Source organism: Plecotus auritus (genome assembly GCF_963455305.1).
Source record: "Plecotus auritus genome assembly, chromosome: 3".
NCBI lineage: Eukaryota > Metazoa > Chordata > Mammalia > Chiroptera > Vespertilionidae > Plecotus > Plecotus auritus.
This window is the reverse complement of record NC_137772.1, coordinates 119,541,151-119,563,746: the sequence shown is the minus strand read 5'-3', so window position 1 is coordinate 119,563,746 and position 22,596 is coordinate 119,541,151. Positions and strand designations below refer to the sequence as shown.

General features: G+C 42.9%; 1 protein-coding gene and 1 pseudogene across 2 annotated transcripts in view; both read right to left on the bottom strand.

The window, feature by feature from the left end:
• RNF17 (ring finger protein 17) overlaps window positions 1–22,596 on the bottom strand; it is a gene marked incomplete at both ends in the record, with an annotated part of 182,565 nt that overhangs the window by 146,011 nt on the left and 13,958 nt on the right. The window contains 4 exons of the mRNA XM_080662142.1: window positions 4,812–4,912; window positions 6,062–6,142; window positions 7,283–7,400; window positions 10,922–11,013. Coding sequence (XP_080518268.1) covers window positions 4,812–4,912; window positions 6,062–6,142; window positions 7,283–7,400; window positions 10,922–11,013 — 392 coding nt within the window. The remainder of the gene's footprint in view (window positions 1–4,811; window positions 4,913–6,061; window positions 6,143–7,282; window positions 7,401–10,921; window positions 11,014–22,596) is intronic.
• On the bottom strand, window positions 19,763–21,353 carry LOC308245232 (D-3-phosphoglycerate dehydrogenase-like; annotated as a pseudogene). The gene has a single exon. The product of its transcript is annotated as a D-3-phosphoglycerate dehydrogenase-like (transcript).

Sequence of the window (22,596 nt, the reverse complement as noted above, 5' to 3'; positions counted from 1 at the left end):
AGGAGGTCATGGGTACATTCCCAGTTGGGGCACATGCCCGGGGGTTTTGGGCTTGATCCCCACTAGGGGGCAAGCAAAAGATCACTGATTGATTATTCTCTCTCATCATTGATGTTTCTATCTCTCTCTCTCCCTCTCCTTTCCTTTCTTTTCTTTAAAGTCAATAAAAACATATTTTTTAAAAAGGGCACTCATACAACTTAATACCAAAAAAACAAACATTCCAATTAAAAACTGGACAGAGGATCGGAATAAATATTTCTCCCATGAAGACATACAGATGGCCAACAGACATATGAAAAAATGCTCAACATCACTAATCATCAGTGAAATGCAAATTAAAACCACAAATGAGATTATCACCTCATGCCTGTCAGAATGGCTACCATTAAAAAAAAATCAACAAACAACAAGTGTTGATAAGGATGTGGAGAAAAGGGAGCTCTTGCACACTGTTAGTAGGCTTGTAAATTAGTGCACCCACTCACTGTGGAAAACAGTATGGAGATTCCTCAAAAATTAAAAATAGAGCTGTTAAATATCACACGATCTCACTCATACGTGGAATCTAGTGAACAAAATAAACTGATTAACAAAACAGATCCAGAGATACAGAAGCACAGAATAGACTGGCACATCTCAGAGGGAAAGTGAGGGTGGGTGGTGGGTGGGGAGAAATTAACCAAAGAACTTATATGCATACTAGAGGCCCGGTGCATGAAATTCGTGCATGGGGGGGGGAGGTGTCCCTCAGCCCAACCTCAAACCTCTCCAATCTGGGCCCCCTCAGGGGATGTCTGACTGCTGGTTTAGGCCCGATCCCTCTCACAATCCGGGACTGTTGGCTCCCAACCACTTGCCTGCCTGCCAGCCTGCCTGATCACCCCCAACCACTCCCCTGCCAGCCTGATCGACGCCTAACTGCTCCCCCGCCGACCTGGTCACTCCTAAGTGCCCTCCCCTGCCAGCCTGATTGCCCGTAATGGCCTCTGCCTCGGCCCCCACCACCGTGGCTTTGTCCGGAAGGACGTCTGGATGGATGTCCGAAAGATGTCTGGTCTAATTAGCCTATTACCCTTTTATTAGTATAGATAACATATATGCCCCTAAAAAGTTATATTATTTTACACACTTTAAATTATACAGTACATTCAACCTCTTTTACCCTGTTTTTTTTTTTTTTAATTTTCTTTTTCTAAATATATCTTATTGATTTTTTTCATGGAGTGGAAGGGAGAGGAATAGTTAGAAACATCGATGAGAGAGAAACATCAATCAGCTGCCTCCTGCACACCCCCAACTGGGAATGTGCCCACAACCAAGGTACATGCCCTTGACCGGAATCAAACCTGGGACCCTTCAGTCCACAGGCCAATGCTCTATCCACTGAGCCAAACTGGTGAGGGCCCCCCACTTCTTTTTTTTCTTTTTAGATTATCCACATTTGTAGATATGGCATTAATTCATTTTCCATTGATTTTTAGAGAGAGTGGAAGGGAGAGGGATAGAGAGCGAGAAACATCAATGTAAGAAACATCCCTTCAATTGCCTTCCTTAGGAGCCATGACCAGGGATCCAACTTGAAACCCAGGTATGTGCCAGGTATGTTCCCTGACCTGGAATTGAACCTGCAACCTTTCGGTGCACAGGACCATGTTCACGCTCAACTAACCTATCCACTTCAGCCTGGCTGTTACACAATTTCTGGAATTTTATTTCAATTAATTCTCGCAAAGTCTGTGGTTTAGGTAATATTCACATTTTGCTGATGAGAAAAAAAACAACCCCAACCTCTTTGTTTTGAAACATTCTTCTTCCTTCATTGCTGCATTTTCCTGCCAGCCCTAGAAAGGCTCTTGACAGCGGTTTCACTGGTATCTAGAGTTAGAAGCATTCTCCTCACCACTACCCTCTCCAAAGCCTCCTCTGCACTGGTATTGAGGCTGTCCTGGAGGGCGCAGAGGCTAGGTAACGGAGACAACGACAGGATTTGGACCACTGGAACCACCATATCCAACTTTCCTCTCCATGCTGGAGAAGGTGGGGCCAGCAACTTCCAGCAGCACCGAGCTTCCAGATAGGCCAAGGTTTGCAGGGCTAGCTCTTTGAACACCGTTAAGTGCTTCAGTCTCTCCCTCTCAAGAGCTGCTGTCGCCCCGAGGTTATAGGGCTGCCCTGTAAGTCCTCTGCGCGCCTCCAGTCCATGGCAAACATGGCAATGGACTCCGCGATGGAACTGCTATTTTTAGATACTTTTAAACACCCCAGCGCTGAGGTAAGACTTTGCTTCTTGATTCTGACTCTGCTTCTCGACTGTGGGACATGTACAAAAAATCCTTAGGCATGCTTCGACTTTCCTTCCTGCCAGTGGCCTTAAATTCTGCACATACACACCCCCTCCCCCAGTTGGGTGTGGGCACCACGTCTGCAGAAGAGCATCGGTGGCCAGGACATTTCTCTGCGTTATCTTAGGCTCCTGCGTCTTTGGTTGAGTTGGCTGTTCTGCTTGCTTTGCTCCCCTGCCCCGTTACCCCCGTCAACTTTGGGCCTTGAAAATATCTTGGTTCTCAGGTTTAGCTCAGGTGGTGTTTGGGAGGGTCTCAGACTGCCTGTGTTTGACAGCAGTTCCGGAGACCGAGCAGGTCACAATGGCTTTGTGATTCCTAAATCCCTCCTCTCAGGTCCTTTTTCTAACGGGAGTTAGGTTGCCCAGATGTGACACTCATTTGGTTTAGTATTCATCCATTAGGACATGACATATTTGCATGGAAGGCTTTTGCGTGGAGGATACCTGTGAGGAGGGGAATCAGCAGTGAAAGGAACCAATGGCAGATTTGGAACCCCCAGACAGGGAACCTCGCTCACTCCCCACATGTCTCCCCACTGCACTCCCTACATGTCTCCCTCAGAGGCCGGCCTAGGCGTGCAGAGGTTTGGCTTCCTTCGTTGCCCGGCGACAAAGGAAGCCAAGCCTCCCGCCTGCTCTGCCGGCTCCGTGGCTCCAGCCTACGCTGCCATCTTTATGGCTATGGGCGCCGCCACCTTTGTGGCTATGGGTGCCGCCATCTTTGTGGCTATGGGTGTGGCCATCTTTGTCACGGAGTGATGGTTAATTTGCATATTACCCTCTTATTAGATAGGATATGCATAGCCCATAAACACAGACAATAGTGTGGCAAAGGCCTGGGGGAGGGATGAGAAGGGAAGTGGGGGACAATGGGAAAAAAGGGGGATCTGTAATACTTTCAACAATAAAGAGAAATTTAAAAATATATAGAACTGTCATATGATCCAACAATTCCACTTTTGAGTATTTGCCCAAAGAAAACAAAAACACTTAATTTGAAAAGATATATGCACCATACTTACTGCAGCATTACTAGTAATAGCCACGATATGTAAACAAACTAGGCATCAACTGATAGATGAATAAAGATTTGTGTATAAGTTAAATATTATTCAGTCAGAAAAAGAATGAAACCTTGGCATTTGTGACAACATGGATAGAACTAAAGGTATTATGCTAAGTGAAGTAAGTCAGAGGATGACAAATATCATATGATATCACTTATATGTAGAATCTAAAAAATCCCCAAATGAATAAACAAAACAAAACAGACTCATAGATATAGAGAATAAGCTGATGGCTGCCAAAGAGGAGGAGGTCGGGGATGTGAATAAAAATAATAAAAAAAAATTTTAAATGGGCAAAGGACTTGAATAGACATTCTCCCAAAAAAGTACACAAATGGCCAATTTATAGAAATTTTCATTTTGTAGAAATAAGCACATGAAAAGATACTCAGCAACACCAGTCATTAGGAAAATGCAAATAAAATCACAATGAGACACAACTTTATATCCATCAGAACATGATTATAAAATAAACAAACAAAACACCATAGGAAATAACTCTGTTGGTGAGGATACAGAGAAATTGGAACCATGTGCACTGCTGGTGGAAATGTAAAATGTGTAGCCAAAGCAGAAAAGAATTTGTTGTTTCCTTAGAAATTTAAACTTGAAATTACCATATGCCACTAAACTGTACACTTAAAATGGTTCAAATGGTAAACTTTGTTATGTATATTTTACCACTATAAAATCTGTAAAATAAATGCATGCATAGGACCTATCACTTAAATGTTATAATTAAAGACCAGATGTGAGATAACACAACATGGAAGAATATCAGCAAAGAATATCAACTGATTCATTGATAGTGTTTTAGGCATCCTAATGAGATTTTTAAAAAAGGAACTAAGTCAAAAGGACAAGATCGTTACTAATATATTTCTTTGCACATGTCTCAACTTTTATGATCCTGTTTCTTCAAATGTAAAATGTGAATTAGATTATTGAGGATGACATAAATCAGAGTTTTTAAAAAAGTGATGGATATATAACTATATATTTGTTTAGAAACAAATATTAGAAAGTATTAGAGCATTATTTGTTCTGTTGCAAATAAACACATGAAAAAAATTATGGAACTATGTATAAGAAAATGTTTGCATTTTCCCATGTAAGCTGAATTCTGCAACAGATTTTGCAAATAGTTTTCTGTGCTGCTTTAAAGAAAGAAGTTTGTTTATTTTAACAGTTAGCTTTGGAACAAGAAGACAAATTGCCCAAATAATAAAAAAATGTACAAATTGTTCTTCATTTTGAAGTTGTAATCATCAGCCTGTAGAGACCAACCTTCCAAACTTGTTTAAAAGTTACTCACTACTTGAATCTATATAAGAAATAAAATGACAAGTTAATGTTAAAACTTTAGTTTCATTAAATCTATATTTTTAAGTTATTACCTGGAATCAAGAGAAGTAAAAAGTTGATCAAACTGTTTCTCCAGATCCTTTAAAAGACTGACTGTCTCCTCTTGTGTTTGATTGTGTATGTGTTCGAGCATCTAGGAAGAACATAATACAAAGACCTAATTTGGTATTTTTATTTTGTAGAAATTGTACTGTTCCAAATAATTCTGAAAATAAAAGGCACTTTATGGACTTTTCAAAATAACAACACAAGAGAAGATCAGATGATAAACTTCAAATCCTGGTACCTGTCACATCTTTGTTGGCACTGTATAATGACAAACTGGCAAAATGGCCTAGAAAATCCACTAAGTTTTCTAAACTTGTTTCTTATCCTGTTTTGTCATTACAGGAAATAAGTAATTTTAAATAGCTGAATTTCTCTCTGGCACCTTTCCTTAAATTAAAAAAGTAACATTTTAATCCAAGTATTTTTAAAATATTGACTATTCTACAAACTGCATTTTTAAACAAAGAAGTGTTCCTTGAGATCGGTGACCCATTTTTTCCTTCAAATTTCTCCCTTTTGGAATGGGAATGTCTATCCTATCCTTGTCCAACCAATTATTTTAGAAGCAAATAATTTACTACCTAGTTTCACAGATTCACTGTTAAAGAGGAATTTGGCCCTTGAGCTCAAACCATACTTCATTTAGGAAATATTTAGATGAGATTTTGGACTTAGAGCTGACACCGGAATAGGTTAAGACTAAGTTGGGTGGGTGAATGAATGTATTTTGCATGTGAGAAGGACATGAGACTGGGGAGTGGAGCAGAGGGCAGACTGTTATGAACACCCCCTCCCAAGTTCATATGTTGAAGTCTTAACTCCCATATCAGCTATAATCTTTTGAGTGCTTTGGTTGTAAATTTGTTGCTTGTTCTTTGTCTCCAAATGAGTGAGCTTCTCTTTTGGGGAATGGGGTAAGGGAGAAAAGAAAGTAAGACTCTTTATGTAAGTGTATACAGGCAAGTAATGAGCATGTTAGAAAGATGATCTGCAAAGCTCAGAGATAAGAAATCATGGTTCCTTGATAGAGCTTCTTCATTAGTGGGCTGCTAACACAATGCTGTGAGACCAATCCCAGCAGGCCATGGGAGTTTCCCAGTCTTCTGTGTATTTCTATGTCAGTAGATTATTATGCTTAATAATCTCTAACTTCAGTCTTAGAATATACAAGTATACATATTTAAAGAGACTATGCCCTAATTCACGATAGAATTTAATCATTCAAAATGCTTACTTTTACAGCAATACTTAATTGTTCAAAATTATTGCCTGCTATCTTTAGTGCTTCATCAATTTCTTCTGTAGTTTTAGTCTCCTAAAAAGGGAAAAGGGGACCATATACAAATATAAAAATACTTAGATATATTAGTCACAAAAACATCAGGCTATCATTTTGGTTACAACAGCAACATAGACCTACCAAAGAAATCTGCAATCAAGAAAAATAACACTGTTCATCTTACTTACCCAGTAAGTAAACATTTTAGAGTTTCAGTTATAGCATCCCAGATTTTTTAAAGATAACTTTTTGAAAAATTAAGATTATGTCCTGTAACCATTCTGAAGCTTAAAACTATCTTGAAAAATTTATCATGGCAATAAATGTACACATGCAACAATGAACAGTTTAAGGAAAATATTATAATTTGGCTATGTTAACATTTAAACTTGAAGTAAAAGATAGCAAGATTAAGTGCTCTCTCTTACCCACCAGCCCACTAAAGATCTCCTTAACAGCCTTGTCTATCTAGGTGGCTCAGTTGTTTGGAGCATTGTCCCATACACCAAAGGTGGTGTGTTTGATCCCCAGTCAGGGTGCGTATGGGAGGCAACTGATCTCGATGTTTCTTTCTCTCTCCCTTCTCCTTCCCCCCGCTCTCAAATCAATAAAAACGTATCCTCTGGTGAGGATTCTCTGCAACAAAAAGACAATACTTCATTCCACAGCATTTTGGAGTTTGTTCTTTTTTCTAGTCTTAAATTAAAAAAATACACTAAAGTTATCAGGTGTAGTAACAGATAAATTGAATCTTCCAACAACAACAATAACATCATCATCATCATCAATAACAAATGCCATCAGGCCTTTAGGATGCCATTAAAATAACTGGAAAAAATCACACTTAGAATTTATACATGTGTACTTTATATACGTTTCACAGAATCTGAATTCAATAACTAGGTTTAAAGGGAAGAAGCTAGTATAGGTAAATATCAAGAACACTAACAGAGTTGTCAAAGGTAGCATGAGCTGCCTTGGGAATAAAAGAGAATTTGTTCACGCATAGTTTGGAATAAAACAAGAGGCTCAAGTAAGGAGTTTACCTCTTACCTTTAAGCTTTCTAAAAGAATCTGTAATTATAGGAACCTTGAGAGGAGAGGAAATTTAAGCTACAAGAGACAAAGTAAAAATGTCTGGCTTCATCTTACTTCACAAAATAACATTTTTCATACCGCCATTACAGCTGATGAATTCAAAACAGTCCTGTGTGTGGATGGTGAACCAATGTGTTCTAAACCAATAGTTAGCTGATCAGCAGTCTTTTTAAAGTCCTGAGAATAATTCTTTATCCTGAAAAATGTCAAGTATGTTATTTTAAATACCAACATTAATAAAACAGTTTTAACCTTCTATTCTGATGTTTACTGTCTATAAAAAATAACTCATGTGATGATTTGTAAGAACACACACATTGGGTTCTCAATCATCCTATCTAATAAAAGAGTAATATGCAAATTAACCATCACTCTGCTACACCCACAAGCCACGCCCACCAGCCAATCAGGAGCGAATATGCAAATAAACCCAACCAAGATGGCTACGGCCACAGAGAGCAGGAGGGAGGCTTGGGTTTCCCCGGCAATGGAGGAAGCCAAGCTTTCCGCCTGCCCTTGCCAGCCCAGGCCTCCACTCAAGGCTACAAAGTTTCAATGATAGAAGATACATAAATCCAAACAGAAATGGTGGCAGCCACAGAGCTGGAAAGAGCAGGAGGCTAGGGTTGCCCGCGGCGATGGAGGAAGCCAAGCTTTCCGCACACCCTGGCCGGCCCAGGCCTCTGCTTAAGGCTACAAAGTTTCAATTATAGAAGATACATAAATCCCAACAGAAATGGCTGCCGCCACGGAGCAAGCAGAAGGCTTGGCTCTGCTCCAGACTACAAAGTTTCAATTGTAGAAGATAAATAAATCCCAGATCCCAGGGCCTCTGCTTGGGTCGCGGGGGGCGTGACCGGCCTGCAAACCACCACAGGCCCCTCGCCCAGGCCGCCCCATGCCCCAAGGGAACCTCCACCCTGATCCGGGACACCCTTCAGGGCAAACAAGCTGGCCCCCACCCGTGTGCACCAGGCCTCTATCCTATCTAATAAAAGAGTAATATGCAGATTGACCATCACTCCAACACACAAGATGGATGCTCCCATGTGGTCAAAGATCCTGCCCCCATGTGGACACAAGATGGCCACCACAAGATGGCCAGCAAGGGAGGGCAGTTGGGAGGGACCAGGCCTGCAAGGGAGGGCAGTTGTGGGCGATCAGGCCAGCAGGGGAGGGCAGTTGGGAGGGACCAGGCCTGCAAGGGAGGGCAGTTGGGGGCAATCAAGCCTGCAGGGGAGGGCAGTTAGGGGTGACTAAGCAGGCAGAGGAGGGAAGTTGGGGGCGACCAGGCTGCAGGGAAAGGAAGTTGGGAGGGACCCAGGCCTGCAGGGGAGGGCAGTTGGGGGGGGACCAGGCCTGCAGGGGAGGGCAGTTGTGGGGGACCCAGGCCTGCAGGGGAGAGCAGTTGGGGGGGACCAGGCCTGCAGGGGAGGGCAGTTGTGGGGGGACCAGGCCTGCAGGGGAGGGCAGTTGTGGGGGACCCAGGCCTGCAGGGGAGAGCAGTTGGGGGGGACCAGGCCTGCAGGGGAGGGCAGTTAGGGGTGACCAGGCCTGCAGGGGAGGGCAGTTAGGGGGGACCAAGCAGGCAGAGGAGGGAAGTTGGGGGCGACCAGGCCTGCAGGGAAAGGAAGTTGGGAGGGACCCAGGCCTGCAGGGGAGGGAAGTTGGGGGGGACCAGGCCTGCAGGGGAGGGCAGATAGGGGTGACCAGGCCTGCAGGGGAGGGCAGTTAGGGGAAAACAGGCTGGCAGGGGAGCAGTTAGGCAACCATCAGGCTGTCAGGGGAGTGGTTAGGGCAGGGGTGGGCAAACTTTTTGACTCGAGGGCTACAATGGGTTCTTAAACTGGACAGGAGGGCCGGAACAAAAGCATGGATGGAGTGTTTGTGTAAACTAATATAAATTCAAAGTAAAGGAGCGGAGGGGAGAGCAAGAGAACCGGATAGAACAGCCGGATCTGGCCCGCGGGCCGTAGTTTGCCCAAGGCTGGGTTAGGGGGTGATCAGGCTGGCAGGCAGAAGCAGTTAGGGGCAATCAGGAAGGCAGGCAGGCGAACAGTTGGGAGCCAGCAGTCCTGGATTGTGAGAGGGATGTCCGACTGCCCATTTATGCCCGATCCCAAAACGGGCAGTCGGACATCCCTTGAGAGGGGGATCGGGCCTAAACGGGCAGTCGGACATCCCTTGAGAGGTCCCAGATTGGAGAGGGTGCAGGCTGGGCTGAGGGACACCCCCCCCCCCCCCGTGCACAAATTTCGTGCATTGGGCCTCTAGTCTATGATAAGCAAAGAGAAGAAACCATGATTAAATACACTTTCATATAAAACTTAATTTTAATAGAGAATTCAATTTCTTAACAAATTTCTAAAAATAATAGCTTACAGTATAAATTGTGCTTTAATTTCCTAACCACCTCTCCTTACCTGATATTTTTTAGTAGAGATGTTGATAATCATTGAACTGTCTTAAACTCAATTAAAGTCAGTACTTATACACATAAATGCCAGCTATTAAAAATGTACCTACATAGCCCTGGATAATTTACAAAAAGGTAATGAATTTACTACATAAGTTAATTTTCAAGGAAAAAGTTCCATTTCAAATCTATTTTTACCTTTATATCCTCATATTGGCTAGCACACAATAAGCACTATGCTGAATAAGTTACTCAAAACCTGTAACAATTTATAGAAGAAACTATGATGTTTAATGTTACTCTTATAAAGAGAAATAGACTAAATAATTTTTAAACATTCAATTACTTTGAAAAGTGAACATCCATGTTCTTAAAAATATGAGTGGATTAGCCCTGAGGAGTCCATATTTAATTCCTGTTACAAAATAGTAAAGATAAATCATAAAGAAAATATATCAGATATCAAGAGATGCTTCTATTTAAAATATACAACTACTAGAGGCCCAGTGCACGAAATTCGTGCATGGGTAGGGTCCCTAGGCCTGGCCAGTGATCAGGACCGATATATGGGGTAACCAGCAGGGTATCGGGGGGGGGGGGGGCCCGCTGGCACCCTCCTTAGACAGCCTGGCACCACTAGCTTGCCGGCTTCGTCCCTGCCGCCCCCGCCAGCCCACTCACCAGCTGGTCCAGCCCCCCGACTGCCCTGACGCTGCTGGTCGCCTGCCTCCCTTGTCCTGATCGTGCACCGGTGGGGTCCCTTGGCCTGGCCTGCATCCTCTTGCAATCCGGGACCCCTCAGGGGATGTCGGAGAGCCGGTTTTAGCCCGGTCCCGTAGGCCAGGCCAAAGGACCACACTGGTGCACAAAATGTTGCACCAAGCCTCTAATCCTTTTATAAATCACCTCTCAATCTATCTCTTCCCCAAATCCTCCACTGTATTGTACTCTTGCTCCTCTCAACAGTCAACAGAGAAATTCTTATTCTTTCTTCATGTCTTATTCTCACCCAGCACCAACAGCTTCTGCTAGAATCATACTCTCAGCTGTCCTTGATCTGACATGGTAATCTTGCTTTCCTTTTTTTTTTCCACTTTAAATAAGGACAAACTAATACGGCTTCCTTAGGAGCTGGATTCTCCATTTAATTAAGAGCTAAGACAAATTATAAACTTAAAGAGCAGTTTATAAACAATGGGTTAGAAACAATGATCTAAAAATGATATTTTAGTAATGCTAAAATTACTCTTTCAGAAATATACTGAACTTTAAATACTAAAATAAGTGCACATAGAACATACTTTTTAGGCTGCAGTTTGTCCATAAAAGAACCTTCTTTAACATATCCATCTATTGGATAGTATCCTTGTCTAGTATTTATAGATGTAGCAACCTTAGGACAAAATAAGAAAAACAAAACCAGAAAGTCAGTCAATAAATTCTGTTTATGCAGAATTCAACCAACCAATGTGCCATTCACAGATAAATTTTATAATAGCCTTAAAGATCCTTGAAACTTCATTAAATCAAAGAAAAAAATTGTAAATATATGATGTTTTTATCCTATTTTAATCAGTAAACAAATCAATAATCTGGTAATTATGAGTTAAACAGAACATTAAATTAACTAAAACACTTCATTCTACCACAATTCTAAAGAAATGCTTGCAACAATACTTTATAATTTTACTGTAGCCCTGGCTGGTGTTGTTTAGTGGTTAGAGTGTTGGCCTGTGCACCAAAAGGTTGTGGGTTTGATTCCCAGTAAAGGACATGTACCTGGGTTGCAGCTTCGTCTCTGGCCCTGGTTGGGGGCACCTGCAGGAGGCAACCAATTGATGTGTGTCTCTCTCACATCGATGTTTCTTTCTCTCTCTCTCTCTCTTTCTCATCTGCCTCCCTCCATTCCACTATCTCTAAAAATCAATGGAAAAAATAAGTGAGGATTAAAAAAAAAATTACTGTAAGAATTTTACAATGATAGGTTAAGGTATGTTCAAAACTTTAAAACACTTAAGAATAAACCTGTAATAATAAAAGCATAATATGCTAATTAGACGAGGACTGCGAGGGAAGCCTAGGTCCCAGGTGCCTGCAGGTGGCCGGAGGGAAGCCCGGGTCCCTGGGGCCAGAGGGAAGCCAGTGCCGCAGCCAGGGGAAGGAAGTCCCACTCTTCACACATTTCATCCATCAGGCCTTTGTTTAATAAGAAAAATATAAGCTCTAAGAAAAGAAAACCAAGTAAGTTATTGGGGATTACAAAACAAGAACTGAATAAATGGAGAATTATATCAGGTTCCTGGAGACAAAGATTTAATATCCTAAACTACATCTAATATAAATTAATAGAATTCTCAAGTTCATATGGAAAATACATTATGCAAGAATTACAACAATTTTAACATACCATTTGGGAGAGATTTATCCCACCAGAGAATAAAGCTACTGTAATTAAAATACTAGGTCAGTGGTCGGCAAACTCATTAGTCAACAGAGCCAAATATCAACAGTACAACGATTGAAATTCTTTTTGAGAGCCAAATTTTTTAAACTTAAACTTCTTCTAACACCACTTCTTCAAAATAGACTCACTCAGGCCGTGGTATTTTGTGGAAGAGCCACACTCAAGGGGCCAAAGAGCCGCATGTGGCTCGCGAGCCGCAGTTTGCCGACCACGGTACTAGGGTACTGGCACAATAGAGAACAAGAGTCCTAAAACAGATCCATGTATACATGGGAACTTAATACAGAATACAAATGACACTTCAATTAAACAGAGGAAGGAGTATTCAATAATTATTCTGGGAAAGTCAGCTCATCATTCTGAAGAATAAAATTTATACCTACTTTACAGCATATATGAACACTTAAAAAGATCAAGTACAAACCTTTAAAAAAGCATGATATAAGTATTGAAATATATACATAACTCTGAGATGGGAAGGTCTAATTAAAAAAACCCCAGAAGCCATGGAGGGGGGAAAAGACTAAAGAGGGAAACATTTCTGAAAGGCTAAATGTAATAAAAAATTTAAGTGAAAGATTGGGAGAAAACAGTTAAAAACACAGGACAAAGTGTTAATATCCCTATCACATTAAGTGTTTCTACAAATTACGAAAATACAAAACAAAAGGGAAATATGTAAAGTCTCTCAAAGGGTCTACTGAAGACCTCTGAAAGTTGCTCAATTTCACTAGTAGTCAGGGAATTGCAATTTAAAACAAGGAGATATCAATTTTTGCTCATCATACTGCCAAACATTAAAACAAATATCACAAATTGAAACATAGATTTATCTTGGAGCTAGAAATTAACAGAACTTGTTAATGGAATATTTTTGGTAGGGGTAGGTTTGAAGAACTATGTAAAGATATAGAGAAAAATTGTGAAAATCACCTAAATGTTTATAATGAATAGACTGGATAAGAATCACATCAATTATGTACAATTGTTTATTATGTAGGCATTAAAAGTAACACAGGAGTCTCTCATGAGAATAAGTTAATATTGCTAAGAGAAATAAAGCAGATGACTAAATGTTATGTGGTCTCAAATTTAAACACACATCTTTGGTGGGGAAGATGATGTTCTGTCAAGGTTTTAAGTAAGATACATTATTAGATAATTAGGGGGAAAGTGTTACCTTTAACAAATCACATTGAACCAAATGTTATTTTTAAGAAAACCTCATCCCAAAATTGAGGGCTAAAACTTTAATTTCTATCTGCCTCCTCATTCATTCCCCTTTGACTTGACATTTCATAGTAAGAGGTTAATGTTATTATCAACAGATTTATTTTTTAAGTAAACATACCCTCAAGATTTTATTGTCACATAATAAAACAAAATATGAAGCTTAGAACCGAATCACTCATCTCCTCCCAGTTCAAAATGCTTGCATCTCTTTAGTTTTTTAAAAAAATCTTTATTGTTGAAAGTATTACATATGTCCCCATTTTCCCCCATTGACCTATTCTACCTGCCCCTGCCATCCACCCCAGGCCTTCACCACATTATTGCCTGTGTCCAGGGGTTATGCATATACATATGCATACAAGTTCTTTGGTTGATCTCTTCCCACCCACCCACCCTCCCCCGCCTTCCCTCTGAGGTTCCACAGTCTGTTCCATGCTTCTCTGTCTCTGGATCTATTTTGTTCATGAGATTCCACATATGAGTGAGATCATGCGATACTTAGCTTTCTCTGACTGGCTTATTTTGCTCAGCATAATACTTTCTAGGTCCATCCATGCTGTTGCAAATGGTAAGAGGTCTTTCTTTTTTTACAGCTGCATAGTATTCCATTGTGTAAATGGACCACAGCTTTCTTATCTTCTCATCTGCTGATGGGCACTTGGGTTGTTTCCAAATTCTGGCTATTGTAAATTGTGCTGCTATGAACATAGGGATGCATATATTCTTTCTGATGTTTCAGTTTCTTAGGATATATTTCTCGAAGTGGGATCACTGTGTCAAATGAGAATTGCATTTTCCATTTTTTGAGGAACTCCATACTGTTTTACACAGTGGTTGAACTAGTCTGCATTCCCACCAGCAGTGTACTAGGGTTCCCTTTTCTCCACATCCCCACCAACAATTGTCATTTGATGATTTGTTGATGGTAGCCATTCTGACAGGTGTGAGGTGATACCTCACTGTTGTTTAATTTGCATCTCTCTGATGATTAGTGACTTCGAGCATTTTTTCATATGTCTCTTGGCCATCTGTATGTCCACTTTGGATAAGTGTCTATTTAGGTCCTTGGCCCATTTTTTAATTAGATTGTTTGTATTCCTTTTATTAAGTTGTATGAGTTCCTATATATTTTGGAAGTTAACCTCTTATCACTGTATCATTTCCAAATATGTTCTCCCATACAGTGTGCTCCTTTTTCATTTTGTTGGTTTCTTTTGCTGTGCAGAAACTTATTTTTATGTACTCCCATTTGTTTTCCTCCTTAGTTACCTTTGCTCTGAGATATGTATCTGTAAACATATTGCTAAGAGAGATGTCTAAGATATTTATGCCTATGGTTTCTTCTAGGATTTTTATGGTTTCACAACTTACATTTAAGTCTTTTATACATTTTGAGTTTATTCTTGTGTATGGTGTAAGTTGGTTGTCTAGTTTCATTTTCTTGCATATACCTGTCCAATTTTCCAAACACCATTTATTGAAGAGACTATCTTGACTCCATTGTATTCTCTTGCCTCCTTTGTCAAATATTAACACGTTAAGCACCCAGCCTGTTTTGTCTTCTGGACAGAAAGTATAGTGTCAGTTATGGGTGACTGACATGGGGCTTAACGTGTTAATTAAACATAATGGCTTGGGTTGATTTCGGGGTTCTCTGTTCTGTTCCATTGATCTATATGCCTATTCTTATGCCAGTCACAGGCTGTTCTGAGTACTGTAGTATAACTTGATATCTGGTAATGTGATTCCTCCAACTCTGTTCTTTCTCAAGATTGTTGCACCTATTTGGGGTCATATTTGGTTCCATATACATTTTTGGAGCATTTGTTCTAGAACTGTAAAATATGCTGTTGTTCTTTTATTACGGACTAGAGGCCTGGTGCACGAATTCATGCACCAGTGGGGTCTCTCAGCCTGGCTGCGGGATCAGGCCGAAACTGGCTCTCCAACATTCCCTGAGGGGTCCTGGATTGCGAGAGGGTGCAGGCCAGGCCAAGGGAACCCACCGGTGCACAATCATGGCCAGGGAAGGACGCGGGAGATTGGCCAGCCGGGGAGGGACCATGGGAGGGCTCCAGGGAGTGTCTGGCCTGTCTCACTCAGTCCCGATTGGCTGGACCCCAGCAGTAAGCTAACCTACTGGTCAGAGTGTCTTCCCCCTGGTGGTCAGCACACATCATAGCAACTGGTCAACTGGCCAACTGTCTGCCTGCTGGTGGTCAGTGCATGTCATAGTGAGTGATTGAGTAAGCGATTATCTGCCCCCTGGTGGTCAGTGCACATCATAGCGAGTGGTTGAGTGGCCTTAGCATATCATTAGCATATTACGCTTTGATTGGTTGAACAGCCAACCAGTCAACTGGACACTTAGCATATTAGGCTTTTATTATGTAGGATTGCACTGAATCTATAGATTGCTTTGGGTAGTGTCAACATTTTATTTATTTTTTAAACATATTTTATTGATTTTTCACAGAGAGTAAGGGAGAGGGATAGAGAGTTAGAAACATCGATGAGAGAGAAACATCGATCAGCTGCCTTCTGCACACCCTGCACTGGGGATGTGCCTGCAACCAAGGTACATGCCCTTGACCAGAATTGAACCTGGGACCCTTCAGTCCATAGGCCGACGCTCTATCCACTGAGCCAAACCAGTTAGGGCAGTATTGACATTTTAATGACGTTGATTCTATCAATCCATGAACATGGTATATTCTTCCACTTGATTATATCTTCCTCTATATCTTTATTCAACGTCCTGTAGTTTTCCGAGCACAGGTTTATTACCTTCTTGGTTAAGTTTATTCCTAAGTATGTTAATTTTTTTGTTGCAATGGTAAATGAGATTTTTAGTTTCTCTTTCTGAGAGTTCATTATTGGTATGTAAAAATGCCAATGATTTCTAGGTGTTAATTTTGTATCCTACTACCTTGCCGAATTCATTTATTATATCTAGTAGTTTTTTGATGGAGTCTTTAGTATTTTTTAGGTACAATATCATGTCACTTGAGAATAATGATAGCTTTACTTCCTCCTTTCCCATTTGGATGCCTTTTATTTCTTCTTGTCTGATTGCTATGCCTAAAACTTCCAGTACTATCCTATATAATAAAAGCCTAATATGCTAAGTGTTCAGTTGTCTGGTTGGCTGTTCAACCAATCAAAGCATAATATGCTAATGATCTGCTAAGGCTGCTCAACCACTTGCTATGATGTGCACTGACCACCAGGGGGCAGAGAGTAGACTAATCGACCAATTGCTATGACATGCACTGACCACCAGGGGGCAGACACTCAGACTGGTAGGTTAGCTTGCTGTTGGGGTATGGCCTATCGGGACTGAGCAAGACAGGCCGGACATGCCCTGAAGCTCTCCCGTGGTCCCTCCCCAGCCCTGATTGTGCACAGGTGGGGTCCCTCAGGCTGGCCTGCGCCCTCTTGCAATCCAGGACCCCCCAAGGGATGCTGGAGAGCCGGTTTCGGCCCAATCCCACAGGCCAGGCCGAAGGACCCCACTGGTGCAGAAATTCATGCACTGAGCCTCTAATGTTGAATAAGAGTGGTAAGCAGGCATCCCTGTCTTGTTCCTGTTCTTAGTGGAAATGGTTTTAGTTTTTGCCCATTGATTATGATGTTTGCTACAGATTTGTCTATCTGGCCTTTATCATGTTGACATATACTTCCTCTATTCCCACTTTGCTGAGAGTTTTTATCAAAAATGGGTGTCATTTTTTGTTGAATGCTTTTTATGCATCTATTGATCTGATCATGTGATTTTTGCCTTTCAATTTGTTTATGTGATATATCACATTTATTGATTTGCAAGTATTGTACTAGCCTTGCATCCCCAGAATAAACTGCAATTGGTCATGGTGTATGATCTTTTTAATACATTGCTGGATCAGATTTACTAAAATTTTGTTGAAGATTTTAGCATCTATGCTTATCAGGGATATTGGCCTGTAATTTTCTTTGCAGTGTCTTTATCTGGTTTTGGAATTAGGGTAATGCTGGCCTCATAGAAGGAGGTTGGAAGTGTTCCTTCCTCTTGAATTTTTTGGAAGAGTTTGAGGCAGATAGGTGCTAGTTCTTTAAATGCTTGGTGAACATCCCCTGTGAAGCCTTCTAGACCAGGGCTTTTGTTTGCTGGAAGTTTTTTTTTTTTTTTTTTTTTTTTTATTACTTCTTTTTTATTTCTTCAATTTCATCAGTAGTTATCAGCCTATTCAGGTTTTCTGCTTCTTCCTGATTGAGTCTTGGAAGATTGTATTTTTCTAGGAATATGTCCATTTCACCCAGGTTGCCTAATTTATTGCAATATAGTCGTTCAAAGTACTTTTTATGACCTTTTGTATTTCTGTGGGGTCTGTTGTTATTTCACCTTTTGTTTCTGATTTTGTTTGAGTCCTCTCTTTGTTTCTTGATGAGTCTGCATAGAGGTTCATCAATCTTGTTTACCTTTTGAAAGAACCAGCTCTTTGTTTTATTGATCTTTTATATTTATATAGAATATATATATTTTTAGTCTCTATGTCATTTATTCCCAGTCTGATCTTTATTAATTCCTTCCTTCTACTTACTCTGGGTTTTTCTTATTGTTCTCTTTCTATTATTTAAAGTTGTAGGATTAAATACCTTACTAAAAGTTTTTTTTTTTTAGTTGTTTTTTTTGTTTGTTTTGTTTTGGTTTTTTTTAGATAGGCCTGTAGTGCTATGAACTTCCCTCTCAGAATGGCTTTCACTTGTCCCACAGAGTTTGGGTTGTAGTGTGTTCATTTTTATTTATTTCCAGGATGTTTTTTATATCCTCTTTGATCTCTTTGGTAACCCATTTATTGTTTAATACCATGCTATTTAGCCTCCATGTGTTTGAGAGTTTTTGAATGTTTTTATTACAATTAATTTCTCATTTCTGCCATTGTGATCTGAGATAATGCTTGATATGATTTCAATCCTTTTTAACTTGTAGAGATTTGGCCTGTGTCCTAACATGTGGTCTATCTTTGAAAATGTCGCATGTGCACTTGAGAAGAACATATATTCTGTAGCTTTGGGGTGAAAAGCTCTGAAAATGCCAATTCCATTTGTTCTAGTGTATTGTTTAGGATCGTTGTTTCCTTAATTTATTGTCTAGAAGATCAATCCAGTGATGTCCATAGGGTATTAAAGTCCCCTACTATGATAGTACTAGTGACCCGGTGCACAAAATTCGTGCACATTAAAAAAGGATTAATTAGAGGAAATAATTTAATGTTGCTATTTGCCCTTTCTCTATAATAGAAGTGAAAAAAAATTAGTAAAATGTATATGAAAACCTTCTTCCTATCAGAGTCTGGGGCTCACCATGGGACTCAGAGTCAAGTCCCCACCCACCCACATGCACCTCAAAATCACATGAGACCCAGACTCGACCGCCCCTCCCCCCATTGGGCTAGATCCAGACCTGGCCAGTCCCACCCTGATCAAGCCCTGCTGGGCAGGGTGCATAGCCTCAGGTCCCCTGGCCTGGCACCAGGGCGGGGGGCGTGGTCTGAGGTCCCCAGCCCAGACCAGGGTGGGGGGGCATGCCTTGAGGTCCTCCGTCAAGCCCCGCCAGGTGGGGGACACAGTCTTAAATACCCTGTCAAGCCCCACTGGGTGGGGGGCATGGCCTGAGGTCCCCTGTCAAGCCCACCCAGGCAGGGGGGCTTGACAGGGGACCTCAGGTTGTGCCCCCCACCCGGCAGGGCTTGACAGGGGACCTCAAGGTGCGCTTCCCATCCTGGTGCTGGGCTAGGGGACCTCAGGCTGCTCCCCCTACCCCGGCACCAGGCCAGGGTGCCGCCCTCTGGGGTGCCGCCCCTCCATGAAGGTGCAGGCTGGGCTGAGGAACCGCCCCTCCATGCACGAATTTCGTGCACCAGGCCACTAGTCTTAAATATAAATGGCTAAAATACTCCAATCAAAGGTTATAGGGTACCTGAGTGGATAAAAAAAAATGACCGACAGGGGAGGGCAGTTGGGGGCAACCAGGCTGGCAGGGGAGGGCACTTGGCAAGATCAGGCTGGCAGGGGAGGGCAGTTGGGGGCAAGATCAGGCCGGCAGGGGAGGGGAGCGAATCAGGGACCAACTTGGGGGATATCCGACTGCCAGTTTAGGCCCGATCCCACAATCTGGGACTGCTGGCTCCTAACCGCTTACCTGCCTGCCTGCCTACCTGATTGCCAATTTGGTTCTGATTGGTCGGTTTCTATGCCAGTCAGCGTCAAAAGCTCCTCCTCCTAGGCAGCCATTGGCTCCTCACAGTTGACCCAGATTTTTTTTTTTTTGTGGGGGGGGCAGGGTGGGCTGTTTATTAAGTGGTTATTACAGGGGTCAGACCACATAAGTGGTGTCAGTCCCAGGAATGTGACCTGTCAATGTTGATCACAAAGCCCCCAAGGCTGGTCCCGGTGAGCCCCAAGGTCAGAAATGGAACTGAAAGGCCTTGGTCACATGCTTCTTCCAGGTGTCCAGGCTGTTATGGGCAAGCAGGGAGGAGATGCCCATAACATGCCAGGTCTCCCCATTGGACACCACCGATGTTTGGTAGGACAGCAGCTGCACGCCTGCCTCTGCCAGGAGCCCATTCATGGTAAGCAGCATGGCAGGGTTGGAGGGCTGAGCCCGGAACAGAAACAGAGGCAGACCCCTGCAGAGAGGCACTTCTGGTCTGAAGGCAGCTCCACTGAGTGCCTGCAGCACAGGTGTGGTGCCCTGGACAAAGCCCACAGCATGGTAGGGGGCACCTAACGGCCATGCTCAGGAGGCCTTCCCCGCATCCTTGCTCTCCTGGCATAGTGGGGTTATGGGAGGTGGTTACATTGAGGCCAGCCTCCTTCACCAGCAGCTTGGTGTTCACCAAGTTCACATCCACAGGATTAGAAGCATCTTTGAAGAGGCTGACAATGACTGCGGGGCTCAAGCAGTTCCCGGCATTCTTCAGGGATAAGCCCTGCATTACCACGTAGATGGTCTCTTTGGGGGACTCTGCCCAGGCTCACATCAGAGTCCCCAGAGCTTCTGCCAGACCGATCCAAGGTGTGGTGTGCAGAGAGAAGGCGCTGGTAAGGGCCTGGGCATTCGCAACCCCCACAAGGGCTCTCCCTTTCACCATGTCCATGAACTGGACAGCAATCTCCTCCCCACAGCAGCTCTGGGCCTCCTTGGTGGGGGAAGCTGATGATGTTCTTGTGGTCCATCAAGGTGCTGTCCCGAGGCGGCTCCTCCGTGAACATGTCTAGCACTGCACCCATGCACTGCCCCGACTGCAAGGCCCGGAGCACGGCGCCCTTGTCCACTATCCCTCTGCAGGCGCAGTTCACCATGCACACACCCTTCTTGCACAGGGTGAAGGTGCTATCATTCAGCAGGGCTGTCGTGGAGGGCAGGAGAGGGGTGTGCACAGTGATGAAGTCACAGAGGGCCAGATATCCTCCAGGGGCAGCTGCTGAATGCTGAAGGAGGCCGAGACCTCTGGTGAGATGATGGGGTTGTACCTTACAGTCTTCATCCCAAAGGACTGCATCCAGACAGCCACCTCTTTCCTGATCCTGCCCAGGCCAAGAATTCCCAGGGTCTTTCCATTCAACTCGGTTCCCATGAACTTCTTTCAGTCCCATTTGCCATCCTTCATCGAAGCCGTCACCTGGGGAATATGCCTGGCCAGACACATGATCATCCCACAGGTGAGCTCTGCAGCACTAAGACTGTTCCCATTGGGAATGTTCATGACCAGGATGCCCTTCCTCATGGCGGCCTCCAGATCCATGTTGTCCATGCTGGTGCTGGCCCTGCCCACCACCTGGAGCTTCTCTGCTGCGTTGATGACATCCGTGGTGACCTTGGTGGCTGAGCAGAGAATAAGGCCTTCACAGTCCTGCAGCTCGGCTATCAGCTCCTCTTTGCTCAGGTTCTGCTTCTCCACCACCTGCAGCCCTCCATCTTGCAGGATCTTCCGGCAGCAAGAGTCCAAGATGTCACTGATGAGCACTTTCTGTAAATTTGCGAAGGCCATTGCTGGAGCTGGCCTCAGGATCGACTGCTATCCCTGGACAGAAACACCTCTAAGCCCCCAGATTTGGTTCTGATTGGTCAGTTTCTATGCCAGTCAGCATCTCTGGGCCTATCAACGGGGCCTGGTCAGAAAGGTGGGACTGATCAGCAGCCTTGGTGGAGTGCTGGAGAGAAATGGAGGTGTGGCTGCTGGCCAGACTGGGAGAGAAAGAGAGGCAAGTGCTGGTCAAAAGCTGCCACAGAGGCAACAGATCAGTCCCTGCTTCTCTCTTCAGGCCTCTCTCTGACCCTGATTCGCAGCCCCCTCAGCAGTCAGTGCTGGAGCACCATGCCTGCAGTGGAAGCAGTCAGCACTGGGTTGCCACGGCAACCCAGCACTGACTTCCGGTATGGTCGAGCTTCAGTCGTAATGGTGTTACACCCTGGTTCTTTATTATAGAGATTATTATTGACTAGAGGCCCGATGCACGAAGATTCATGCAAGAATAGGCCTTCCTTCCCCTGGCTGCTGGCACCACCTTTGCTCTGGCTGGAGCCGCCTTTCCGCCTCTCCCCTTGTCACATCAATTTGCATATTCTCTCCTCATTAGCTGTGGGCACCTTCTTTGTCACAGAGTTGTGGTCAATTTGCATATTCCATCTGTATTAGATAGGATATGTACTTATTTCCATTCTTACTCTTTACGCCTGTCTTCTTCTCTTTCTATTTCTTCTTACAATTGTCCCTTTAACATTTCTTGCTGTGCTGGCTTGGTGGTAATATATTCTTTTAGCCTTTTTGTCTGCAAATCTCTTTATTTCACCTTCAATTTTGAATTATACCTTGCTGGATAAAGTAGTCCTGGGTTCAGTCTTTTGTTTCTCATTATCTTGTATACTTCATGCCATTTCCTTCTAGCCTGAAGTGTTTCTATTGAGAAGTTATCTGACAGTCTAATAGGAGCTCCCTTGTAGGTAATTTATGTTTCTCTCTTGCAGCCTTTAAGATTCTTTGTTTTTAATATTTGCTATTTTAATTCATATGTGCCTAGCGACTTTCAGGGTTCATTCTTGACTGGGACTCTGTTTCCTGAACTTGAGTGACTTTTTCCTTCAACATGTTAGGGGAATTTTCTGCCATTATTTCTCCAAACAGGTTCTCTATTCATTTCTTGGATTCTTCTCCTTCTGGCATCCATGATGCGAATGTTGTTTTGTTTCATGTTGTCCCAAAGCTCCATTAAATTATTCTCCTGTTTTTAATT